Source organism: Clinocottus analis, unplaced genomic scaffold (genome assembly GCF_023055335.1).
Source record: "Clinocottus analis isolate CAN_PGR_092001 unplaced genomic scaffold, fCliAna1.0.p SCAF_25, whole genome shotgun sequence".
NCBI classification, from domain to species: Eukaryota; Metazoa; Chordata; class Actinopteri; order Perciformes; family Cottidae; genus Clinocottus; species Clinocottus analis.
This window is the reverse complement of record NW_027175987.1, coordinates 5,298,576-5,311,662: the sequence shown is the minus strand read 5'-3', so window position 1 is coordinate 5,311,662 and position 13,087 is coordinate 5,298,576. Positions and strand designations below refer to the sequence as shown.

Sequence of the window (13,087 nt, the reverse complement as noted above, 5' to 3'; positions counted from 1 at the left end):
TCTTCCGACCACACACAGCGCTATAACACTACATGACATAATTCACCCTTTCACACACTGATGAGAGGAGCTACCATGCAGGGTGCCACATCAGGATTATCAACCATTCATACACCGTAAGCATTGACAGGAGCAATTTAAGGTTAAGTGTCTTGCTCAAGGACACATCGACATCGGCTAGCGGAGCCAAGGATTGAGCCTCAGATCCCCTGATTGACGGATGATGATGCTCACCACTGAGCCACAGTCGCCTCGTGTCCATCACAAGTATTGTTTTCATTGCTTGCAGTTGTTTGGATGAAGGCCTTGTTATTGAATCAAAAAAGTCTGAGTTTTTATTATTTATCTATTTTGACGACTGTTCTCACAAAGCAGGATCAAGCAACTGGCCCTGTTCACTTTCACTTTTCATTTGAACCATTAGCACAGTTGCGTAAATGAGGAAGGGTTTATAACAAAAAAAAAAGTGCCGGCAGAAAAGTCAGTCACACTATTGACTGCATTTAACATAAGATATTAGATAACACGTCGGCCTTTCAGCTGAAATCAGGGTATTTCCGTGAATTAGAAATGACATCATTCAGTGGGTAAAAGGTATAATTTCACGCATACGGAATGTAAGAAGAAGATATTCAGTCGGCAGTAATGCAAAACCACAAGATCCTTTGAGTAAACCTGGTGCACCTAACTGAGTTATGTGTGTTCCTCCTGAACAGAAGTGAGTTTCCTCCCACAGGTCAAACAAGTTTGGTGAACTGGCAACTCTAATTTCCCGGTAGGTGTGAGTGTTTGTGGCCTGTGACAGATTGACGGCCTGTCGAGGCGGTACTTTTTGCCCAATGTGAGCTTGTATAAGTGTGTTATCAGGCCCTTACCCCTGCGGGCCGGGCCGAGTAACAGTAGTGAGTGAGAGGTCAGCAGGCAGGGTCTCAGTGGCGTCATAAGAATGAGCCATTTTATGGAATTATCGGAAAGTGTGAGTCACAGCCTTCAAAGTTTTTACCGGAAGCAATTGTGAAGACATTAAAGCCGTTTTGTACAACAGGGTTTGGCCTACAACACAGAAAAACAGTAGTGAAAAAAATGAACGTGTTACATCAGGCTGTTTCAGTGTACATTGCTTGTCTCTATGTTTCATACAATAAAACAATGACTTTCAACATTTTCACCCTCTTACTTTGGGGATAAAATAATCTCTGAAGTTGAGTGAAACAGCACACACCAGCTGTATATGTGATATGTTGATCACATAAACAGGTTACAAATCATTACAGCATTATTATACTATGTTCAGCCACCATGGGGGAAGACAGAGCGATGACATACACTTTCTTTAATTGATGTGATCCTTTGGCGCAAGGCATGATGTATAAGCAAATCTATTTCTACTCAGATAGAGGCCAAGTGGTTTAATAACTCTTTGTATGATGCATTGTAGCAATGTTAACTGTTGATGGATGACTATCACTGGGAAATTAGTACACTCTTCCTGATATAGTCACGGTCGAAAAATGCAACCTTCAAACATGCAGCAGGATTTCTTCGCGAATAAAGTTTGAACAGGGCGGACCTTTAAAAAATAAACAATGGCAGTGAAAAAAAACTAAAACTAAAAGTAGTGCCTGTAAGGGAGGGCTACATTATGACTTACTTTAAGTAAATTCAGAAGGGAGTTGTTACTTTAATTGTCGAATGCAATGTTTTGATTTCGGCTTTTTTTCAGGAAAGGGTGGAAACCGATCCAATCTAACAGACAAATGCAGCGTGTTTACAAACTGGCATCCCCTTAACCATATATGGTCAAATCAGTTGGTAATCTGGGTAAAATGAAGACATAAACTGAAGCTTGGTAATGTAATTTGCTGAGCAATTAACCGTCCCTTGTTTGGGTGACGGCTAATGTTCCTGTACCGGGTTGTTATCGGTTGTCGGTTTTTCTGTTGTTGTTACTGACATGTGAATAAAACTCCAAAGTAATGTTGAACTCTGTTGCATGAAGCTGAAGTGACTTATTTGTGACTTATTTGACAACACATTCTTTTTACTTAAATAGACACATTACAACCTTGCAAACCAAGTTTCCTCCTCATGTTCACCAACAGAAAACCCGCTTAGTTTGGATACCTGCCATAGAAAAAGGAAGCAATGGACACCTTTTTATGCTCACCCATCACTAACCATCACTAACCCGTCACCATCATTAACTCATGCGAGCAAACAAGTACATTTTATGCAATACAGTTGTGAGGATCAACATTTTGCTTTTAAACTGTAGGCTTATAGAAATCTTAAGAGGGTCAGCTGATCACTTTAGTTCATTTGTGTGCCATTCATACATTTTTATATTCTTTAAGTTTTGATTTGGAGTGATTATAATGTTGATTTTACATTGTATATGTTTTTGTATGTAGTTGATAGTATGCATCAATGCTAGATTTACATCAATGACCACAATGGAAGTCAGTCTTGGACTTAACCGTGTCATGCTTGACGAATGTGTGACCTGAAGTCCTCTGTTGTCTCTCTCATTGTGTGAAAAATACGAATCAAGTGAAAAAAGCAAAATCATTTTACAGACCAGATGTTTTCCTCCTTTAGAATAATCAGTATTTACCGTAATTACTGAACTGGTCTGATGAAACAGAATTTTTAAAAAAAAAGAGAAAACTATTCCCATCATCCACTGCAGGTGGAGTAGAGACCACGCATTCGTCACGTGCCTGGAGACTTTAAATAGAGGTTGCAGAGAAGCGCGCGTATAACGGTCTGAAGGCTGCGAGGAGCCACCGAGAGACCACGTTGGGCTTTAACGACCCTTTAATCACTGAGATCTTTTTTGTTTTGTTTCTCTGCTAAGTTTCCAACCAAGTTCTTGGACTTTTTTTTTTTTGGCATTCATTTCTCAACTCCTCCTGGTCTGCTGTTATCTGGACAAGATGGCCAGCTCGGGACTGCAGCTCCTGGGCTTCTTCCTTTCACTGGTCGGTCTCGCCACCACTGTCGGCGCCACTTTGATGGTCGAATGGAAGAAGCAGTACCAGGGCAAGACGCACCGCATCTACGAGGGCTTGTGGATGACCTGCAGTGGCAACGAGAGAACAACCTGCGAATTTCACCAGTACCTCCTGAAGCTGCCAAGTACGTTGTTAGTTCTGCGGCTGCATCTCCTCTAAAAACCAGACGCTGCTTGTTGAGATACCTTCCACTTTCAATAAGTTTCTATAATTAGACAGACATGCGTCTTGTATAAGCTCTCTGGATTGACCTCATCCGACTTCGTGGCATGGTTGGTATTCATGCAGGGAAGACGGTACTTTGAAGTGGAATCAGGATTAGGATCTTTATTTCAGCTTTATTTTATTTTGTGCAGTTGACAAAGTTTAAAGGTTAAGACTACAACCAACCCACGAAAGACTACAATTGACTTCAATTGTAATACATTTGCAATACAATTTACATAAGACAACCAATATGAGTAATATGCAATGCCTTACAGAAAGCAGATATCAGACCGAATCAATGAAAAGTTTACTCTTTAAATGTTCTAGCATTCCCATTTCTGCTCCTCCAGCTGAGGTTCAGGCGACCAGAGCCGTGATGCTGCTCAGCATCTTCCTCTCCGCTGTGGCGCTGCTGGTGTCCACAGTGGGAATGAAGTGCACCCGCTTCATGGACAGCAAAGATGAGAGCAAATCCACAACAGCTATGGTCGGAGGAATCATGTTCATGGTTGCAGGTATGTTCACAAGCTGACAGGCTTTCACAGACACTCAGAGTGGATAAATATAATGTTCTGATAATGTTCCAATCCCTCCCATAATTTTTTTTCATCCGGTATTTAACTAGGAAGGCATCACTAAGTTTTTAAATCTCTGTTTTCTCTTTGTCAAAATATGCCGCCAGCAGTAACAGAGTTACAAACATATATTATCAGCTCCTATGTTAGGTCAGGCTGAAGATATTGCCAACTCAAAAAGGAAAATAGTGGATCGTATTGAGCATTGGTAGTCATAAGGAAGATCCTCCTATATCTAGCGTACACTTGTAAATATGTAATTTGTAAAAATATTGTTTGAAAAAAGATTAGCAGCATTTACAACTTTTGGAATGGACAATATTTGTTTTCTTTGTTCAGGTTTATTGACCCTCATCATAACATCTTGGTACGTCAAAATGATTGTTCAGAACTTCAGTGACTCAAATCGCCTGCAGAGGTATACACACACACACACACACACACACACACACACACACACACACACACACACACACACACACACACACAGTTGATTCTGTACATAATTGTGCATCTAAATACATGTGTTTTTTCTGCAGCTTTGAGTTTGGTAATGCCGTGTTTGTCAGCTGGGCCGGCGGCCTCCTCACTCTAGGCGGCGGGGCTTTCCTGGGCTGTCGAAGATGCTCGCAGTCCCAGTCCATCAGCTCCAACCACCTCCTCTCCACCAGCCAGCAAAGGTCCAACTACGTCTAGTGGAGGAGAGCAGGGGAGAGGCTTTGATACGGCAAGCGCTGAGTTTACCAACAGGAGCAAGTTGTGTTCTTCGATGAGGAATTCACTGAAGGATTATAAATACCTGCTGAACATCAAGTCAGTAACCAGGATCAGGATTACACACAAGGTCAAGCTGTCGGTTCTGACTTTGAATCATATTTCATACATAGCCTGAGTTCTTCTGTTTCAGCACAACACTTCTGTTTGGTTATTACTTAGACGCTGTCAGTCACTGCAGCAGTTTATGCTGCTGTCAGCAGTTTTTTTTTTCCATCGAGAGAAATAAAGCAAGTATTTCAATTTTTAATTGATAGTAAAAATTCAAGTATAATATGAAGTAATCACTATTCTGCATGAATGAGTCCTAAAACAGACAAATCCAATTGTCGTTATGTCAAGAGAACCAGTGCGATGGCAAAAAAATACTTCATCCCTTCAGCACTTAATTCTTCCTCGTCTATATGCATGAACTTCGTCAGCCTGTTTGTGTAATTATGAAATCACAAAGTTTCCTGTCGTATCTTCCGGTGAAGAACACTTCCAATAGTTTTCAGTGTAGACACAAAGTTTCGACACTTGATGGAAATATTTCTTTTAAGGTGTTCATTGTTGTACAATTAATTCCACTTCAGTTCCATACTGGTGTTAATGTAGATTTGTTTGCGCAATCTTGTTAATTAGTTTTTATGTTGTGTTGTTGTGTTTTCATGGAATTTTGTTGCTGTTTTGTAGCACGTTATATATATATATACTTGAAAGATGTTTTGAAAATAAAAATGAAATATTTTTGTGGTCTTCCCTCTGGCTTACATTCAACACACAGTGTTGAGGTTCTTTTTTTTTTACACCAAGAAAAAATATATATATTATATTGTTATTTTCCAAATTTCAGTATTGTGTTTTAATCCTTTGATTTTTGTCCTTATCAGGACTGCCAGTTTTCTGACTAGAGGACTACTGGCTCTTCCTCTTCGCCAAAGCCGCCCAAGCAGTGGTGGAGGAAGTACTGAAGTTTAGTACTTAAGTAAAAGTACAAATACCCAGGAAAATAAAAGTAAAAGTATGACATCTAGAATACTAATTAAGTAAAAGTAAACTTTTCATTTAATTTAAGTATTAAAGTAAAAGTACTCACACAATGGGTTGTCTCTCAATGTCTAGAGCTGTACCATTTTGATAAAGAATGCAGATATAGCTACTGGTAAAACCTAGGCCCCTACAGAAGTCACTACTAGTCATAATCATAAGCAACAACATTTGTTTATTGGAAAGATTGGTGTACTTATTGTGCTTAAATCCTGTAATACTTTTCACACTATCTTACAATTCTGCAGATGACAAGTTATCTACCGGGGATTATCTGCAAAGCTAGCAACTCCTTTTTTTGAGGTAGACAGGAAAGGCATGGAAGCCTCCATTAGTCATTCTTGGGGCCTTTGAAATCAAACATGTTTTTTTAAATAGGGCCAACGGCGGCTCATATCTGAGGGTTCAGATGAGGCAAATGCAAACTCTGCTGTCATTGGAGCTGATAGAGCCCCCTGATTGGTTTAAACTTCCAAGAGAGCATCACAGTCCATATTTTTGGCGAAACTGTTCATAAAATGTAACGAATAACAACACATGTTGTAGAAATGCAGTGGAGTAAAAGTATTGACAATAGCTGCAAAATTTAACAGAGTAAAAATAAAAAGTATGCACTATTATTTTTACTAAAGTAAAGTACAGGTACGTAAAAATTTACTTAAGTACAGTAACAAAGTAAAAATACTTCATTACATTCCACCACTACGCCCAAGTGATGTATACACATAAAGTTTCTCTCAGTGATAAAGAGAGAAAGTCACAGGTCAGTGGTGGAAGAAATACTTTTAAGCAAATTAAGTATTAGCATTTACATATACATAGGGTACAAAAAGTAAAAGTAGTCAATTCACTAAAGATAACATAATAAGAAAATATAATAAATTCAACATAATTTCAATATCAAGTCAGAAGTACAATGACTTCTGAAATGTAGTGGTGGAAATGTAATTACATGTAAATATATGGGAGCAATATATAGAAATACTGCAATGAAGTAGAAGTACCGTAAAATTAAACAGCAGAATAAGTACTGTTCTCTGTAAAATGTACTTTCTTGATCAGATTTGATTTGACTCACTGGCGTTGTGTCGTCCAGTATGACGTTGATTGTTACTGTACAAAAAATGGATCCTGTTGCCTTAAAAAGTCCAACAGTTCTCCAGTAATGAGAGCTTTCCTGACACTGAAACAGTTTCCTTCCTCTCGTATCTACTGTCGTTTTACCCCGTAAATACTGTGTTTAATGGCATCTGTTATTACAGCTGCGAGGAACTCAGAGTAGAGAATTGATTGGAGGGGGAGTAAGAAGTTCTGTATAAAAACAAACTGAGAGTCGGAGTTGTAGCGTTACCGCAAACGAGATTCATCTTTTTATTTAATGAAGGATGAAAAAGACAGGAGACTAGAAAACATGACCTTTAACCCTAATTCTACCAATGGGGTCCCTGCAGACCCAAGAGCGATATTTTTTCTCATATCTCATAGGTGCTTTCAATCTTTTATGAAACCTTCAGTTTCTGCTTTACTTAATAAAGAGGTTTTGAGGGGACCCTTTCAAAAGCACTCACATGCAGCCTATGTAGTGGTATAGGTACAATAGAATATAGAGATGGACAGTGCGTTCTTTTGCTTTCGTAAATTACAAACCCATGGTTTATCCGTGGCCCTTTGACTTATATTTGTTTTTTTATTTATTGGAGAAATGGCCACGACAATATTGACTGCAGAATGATTGGGTGTGCGGGAACGTCATCCCGGACAGGGCAAAACAACCAAATTCTTTCAGTAGGAACACAACAAATAGCAGGAGACTTTGTTGTGTCCTCTGTGGATGTAAACTAATTAGGAGTCTCTCACGGGACTGGCAAACTGCTGCCCAGATTGAGTGAAAATAAAATGGGAGAAAATAGAAAGCTGCATGATGGGTGTCTTGAAGCCATGCAGCTGTGCAAAGTCAAACATGCTGGTATTTATCATTCTTTGCTTTAAAACCTGTCTTTGTTTTAGCATGATGAAAAAAGACATGTGGATTTATATTTCTTGTAACTTTATAACAGTAACAGTTTGTTTTGTAAAGTCTTATATGAGTGGACATGTTAACAGGAACACCAGCACAACAGCACTCCAATAAAAGCTGCTGGTGTGAGATGTTGTTTTGACTCTGTGGACATGTTTTGGACGCACGTCTGTTGTACATGTTGTATTGTTTTGATTAAGACATTCCTGTTATTTTTGTCCATTCCATGTCAATGTTTGGGACTTTTGGACAAACACAGAGCCACTCATTCTCAGGTCTCTTTTGCTTAACGTGTTTTCTTTGTGCTGATCGTGTGCTGCAGGGTGCTGCACCTTTTCCACTGAATCATAACCTGGCCGTGGTAACATTTCATTAAGCTGATGCTTTTATCCAAAGTGACTTACATTTTTGCTCTTTACACCAAAGACACAGCAACGGGGAGCATTGAGGGTGAAGTGTCTTGCTCAAGGACACAACGACAAGGACCTGCAGAGCCGGGGCTATTTATTCTATTTATCTATAGCCATTATGCTTTGCTGCTTAAATTATTTATGAAATACAAATAGATCACACGTTCACACATTGCTATTATTTAAATACAAACTTTCTAAATAGAAACTTGAATGGCTGCAAGTGAATGAATTTGTCCTAACAAGCTCTTGCTTGACAACACCTTTCTGTTAGGATGACAAAAGACTGACCCCCCAAAAAAAGTTGAAGATGTTACCTGCTTGTCTACATACCTGTCGCCTGTGTGGTGTCTTCAAAGAGTATTGGGTTCACGTTTGTATGTTTGTCCTCAATGAAGAGTTGAGAGTTTGGTTTTAAAACCGCTTCTAGCTGGATCAGCCTCCAGAGGGAGGCAGTCTCCTTTAAATGGATTGTTTCTGACTGCGTCTTGACGCTCACACTGAACCCCCAAAGCAAAGAGAAGCTTCCAGAACACAAGGTAGCAAATATTTGTACATATACTACTAGAATAGATTGTGAGGGAGGCAATTTCTGTTACTTGTATGAGGTTTTTTTTTATGTGTATTTAACAGGCACAGTGCACATGAATAATTTTTCGTAAGTAATCTTTAGGCAAATGTTATAAATTCATCCCCATAAAAGAACATACGACTAATTACAAAGTTGAATTATATCATTATAATCATTACGCCATATTCATTTGAAATGCAGATCTATATTCCTAATCCACACTTCAATCTAAATGTAAATCGTTTGAAATAGCCACATATCTAATGCTGCTTGGTCTCGATAGCTCTCTTCTAAGTATTTGGTGCCGTTTGTTTAAAAAGGACATTTTCTTTGTCAGGAATGTTTATGGTCACTTTATCGAGCACTTTTTTTCATTTTAAACTTCCCTTCACATCTGCAGCGGAAACTTTGGAGATTTAACACGTGTCTTATGAAACGACAAATATAGTGTGTTTTTTTTTTCTTCTTTCAAACAAATGAAACACAAAGAACAAATGTGGTGAAATGACGTGGAATCAAAGTATTTGGTGTCCGTGTTGGTGGCGACGCACGAGACTCCCTGAAGGACCCTCGTGGGTCCCCGCGCGGCCGCTCCAGCAGCCTGTAAGGAAAGCGGTGATTGTTCTCCGGCCATTCACGTCTTGGAGGGGCGGAGTCAGCGCAGCCAGCGAGGGGGTCATAACAAAATGTGTGTCCCCGACTAAAGCAACATTTATTTCCGCCCTGGTCCGGTGCCGTCCTGCGTATCTGCGCGAGCAGCTTTTAAATGGACTCCCAAACGAGTCCGAGCTGATCGTGGTTGTGACTGACAGTCCGCTCCTGTCGGCCCCTCGCCGTCTGAACCGAAGCAGAGGATGGATGGAAACTTTTCACCGGCTGCTATCTTCTCAGTAGTCCTCCTCACTGTCGCGTTGTCATCTCCAGCAGCCTTCCTGGAGCCGTACGACCTTTTGTACGACAGTGCGGTGCAGGCGTTTTACAACAGCGACTACACCAATGTGGTGCGCTACATGGAGGGCGCGCTCAGCAGCTACAAAGAGGTCCGGCGCACCAAAGTCCGGTGCCGGCTGCGGTGCCAGGACCAGCATCCCTTTGATGAAGCCTTCTCGGACCTGCGCTTCACCGACGCGGTGCTCCGGAGAGCGGCGTGCATGAACACATGCATCGAGGAGAAGATTGGCACTCAGTCCATGCATAAAGTCGGCGAGGATGTCGTGCAGGACTTCCATCGGAGGATCCCCTACAACTACCTTCAGCTGGCATATCAGAAGGTAAGAGAGGAGGGGAGGGGGGGGGGGGGGGGGGTTATCAACCTCGCTGCTTTGCTCCACTTTACCTGCTACAGGCTGCATCAGCTGTTGCTGCTGACGCAAAAGGCTGGGAGGTCTGCTGCGCACGTGCAGAAAGCAACTGTTGCTCCTGGGGATTCATTAGTGTCGCCACTGGTATTACTAGAATAAATATTTGGGCATGTGCCAGCACCTCACTCCTTTAAATATAACCACATAATATATAGTACAAAGGGCATAGACAAAGGCCTGGTATTTGTTATTTACAACTCCACTGCAGTCGAAACATCTTCAAAAACATTGTTATATATATATAAGTTTTAAATTGTTCTATTAATAGCCAATACTGTCCTGTAATAGTGGTCTGCTGATCATATCAGTCAGTCTTTCTAAATAATATACAAGCTAAAGCTTTATTTCAGTTTTCAGTGTGATGTAATGTGTCAGTGCATCACACATGTCAAAGACTACTCTGTTGTTGATATTAGTTTTAGTTGTAGGTAGATCAAGGTCCACCAGGTTGGCTCTACAGATGTCTGTGCACTTGGTTCAGCCACGCTTCAGATTTTATAGCTCCTCTGTGTTATTTTTGGGCAAAACATTTGACATTTGACAAATCGCCATTTGGCGATTTTTTGTTTTGGCAGCTCCAACTTTTTCTCTCTCTTTGCTGGCTCTATTCCACATTGGTTTATAACACACTTGTTAGACAATAACAAATGACTCAAGATTTACTTAAAAGTTCAGTCGGATAATATATTCGGTGAGCTTTTACATAATTGCAACACTCCTAATAAAATTAAAACTATTATTCAATTCCTACACGTAATAAATATTTGCCATTCACTCTTCAATAATACAAATTTCCAGAGCAGCTTTTCCCATGAGATCCATCTTTTGGCTCTGACGATGTTGAACACTAGGCGTGGGAACAATCCAAGAGACAGATACAACAGGAGACCTTGGAACAAAGTGGAATTGGCTGACTCAGACTGTGTGCTATATTTGTCTCTGAGGAGCAAGTGAGTCTGGTGTGCTTGGCGAATATTTTCCATCAGAAAAGTTTTGTATTTTGTAGTTTCACAAACGGATGAAGAGACCCCATGTTTGGATTCAAATCTCCTTTAAAAAGAGTTAGAAACCCGCTTGACATGAAGGGATCTATTCATTAGTATTACTGCAGGTATTGACATGTCTTTTGTGGAAAAAAAACACAACAGACTGAATGTCTCCCAATATCCTTTAATGCTGACTATTATCTTGGACTTCCGACAGATGAACAGAGTAGAATTTGAGCTTTACAGACACTTCATTCAACATGCAGGCCTTCAATAAAACTTGTGACTGCAACAATGACACTTCTGCAAGGAAATTGTCTTTCTGCATCCGTTTCTCAACAGCACATTCCGGCTCAACTTCAGGACACATGAATACATGTGTCCTGAAGTTGTATTGTATGTTACTAGGGAAAATTAACTCAGGCTGTGGTTGAGCATTACTGGAACTTCATGCGAGCAAGAGAGTGACATTTTACATGTGGAGCTCACTTGGGAAGCTGGCCCCATCTCCCTCCATGAACCTGAGAACCAGTTGACTTCCACTGTTGCTGACCTCAGGCTCGCTCCAAATGCGGGCTGATGACACACAGCTTCCTCTTCTCACAAGTGGTGGGAAGTTCATGAGCCTTGTCACCGTCTGCTGCTGAGCCAATGGGTTCTCCATCTTTTTTCTCTCTGAATCAGAGCTCAATAAAAGTGCATGCTCCTGTCTAGACATGAGCATAAAGGCACAGCCTTACACACAGTCTCGCCCAGCTGTAAAACATATTACTAATCTTTTGCAAAAATAATTATGATTTCTCACATATGTTTGGAGAATTATAATCTCTCAACATCTGGCCAGAGAAGAAGTAGCTCATTGAGTTTTTTTCTCTCACAACAAAGCAGAAACCAAAGCTTTCGTGAATGTTTGAACAGATCTTTATCCCGTCCTGTCCTGTGTCTCCTCGCGTGTTGACGTCTTTATGAACTAAGTATATGGCAGCACATCAAGGCTGAGGGCTCTGATGTTGATCTTACCATGGGTAAGGAGAGGCCGAGCTGGAGCACTCCTATTGGCCAGCCGGATGAAAGCACATCAGACCAGTCAGTGTGTGCATATTAGCATCTGAATCTTCTGTATGTGTGTGTGTGTGTGCAGGCGCCCTCACATGTGTGTTAGTATGGGGGCACTTGGTGGTGTTTGTGAAAATAAATAACATTCCTGCACATTCCAGCGTCGCACACCCTCCTCCTGACAACCTTTGGCACAATGCAGCCATTGGGTCTGTTCGAAGAGGCTCCACAGTCACCAACTGTTCTCGTTGCTCAGGCTGCTGCGTATGTCCCCAGCTCGCCCATCATTTAGCCTGGTAAATATTTTATTTTCCTGTTGTGCTCTGTTTGCTTTTCTAAAAAAAGAGAGACACGCCACCTTTTGCAGGTATTAAAGGGAAACTTCTATGGCTGCCATTTGGGCGGGACCCCGATGGCCTCCAGTGATCTCTGGCTCTGGCCTCGGCTCGCTCTTCAGTTGCCCAACTGCAGAGCGATCGGAGGCCCTGAACTGCCCTCAGGTGCAAGAAGAGATCGTATCCGCAGCCATTTCATCCCCAATCTGATCGGGCTGCTGTTCCAAGGAGCAATTCTGAAAGGACTCATTCTTTCTGGTCTTTGGATTTATCAATGTTTAATTTCATTATGAGTAAATTAGTGAAAATCAGATTTTAAGAAATTATTTATTTATTTTTCTTACTGTACGAGATGCAATCACAAATTATTATTTTTACTCGGTTAGGTAGACTTATTTCTTATACAATCTTGTGACTGTATTTTGTTTTATCATAATGGAGTTTGTTTGACGGCTTACTTTACAAGACTGCCAGCAAATACAGTATATTCTTGTATACAGTATATTCCAGATGAGTCTTGAGGACATTGGGACAGCAATCACTTGTAATTCAGGGGGTGAAGATGCTGCATAATGACCCTGTAGACGTGTTCACACTATCTGCCCAGTTTAACCCCACTATTGAGGCCAGACTAAGACATTCAGAGCCACCAACGTAAATGCACTGGTGCGTCCATTTACAAGATCCATGCTGGAAATTGCAAAAAGCTAACTATTTCACACAATGACAACATTTTAGGATTGTGACACACG

The 13,087-nt window shown here is 40.8% G+C and overlaps 2 protein-coding genes across 2 annotated transcripts in view; both read left to right on the top strand.

Annotated features, from left to right (window-relative positions):
- Positions 1–2,774: 2,774 nt before the first annotated feature.
- LOC137794494 (claudin-19) lies at positions 2,775–5,107 on the top strand. The gene is made up of 4 exons (XM_068591308.1): positions 2,775–3,138; positions 3,572–3,736; positions 4,136–4,214; positions 4,336–5,107. Exons 1-4 carry the CDS (start codon positions 2,937–2,939, stop codon positions 4,490–4,492), a joined length of 603 nt encoding a protein of 200 aa, XP_068447409.1. The 5' UTR covers positions 2,775–2,936; the 3' UTR covers positions 4,493–5,107.
- A 4,224-nt stretch (positions 5,108–9,331) lies between these two features.
- The window catches only part of p3h2 (prolyl 3-hydroxylase 2), a 50,401-nt gene continuing 46,645 nt past the window's right edge, over positions 9,332–13,087 (top strand). The window contains exon 1 of the mRNA XM_068591667.1: positions 9,332–9,868. Within this exon, the coding sequence (XP_068447768.1) occupies positions 9,452–9,868 (417 nt within the window). The 5' untranslated portion in view covers positions 9,332–9,451. The remainder of the gene's footprint in view (positions 9,869–13,087) is intronic.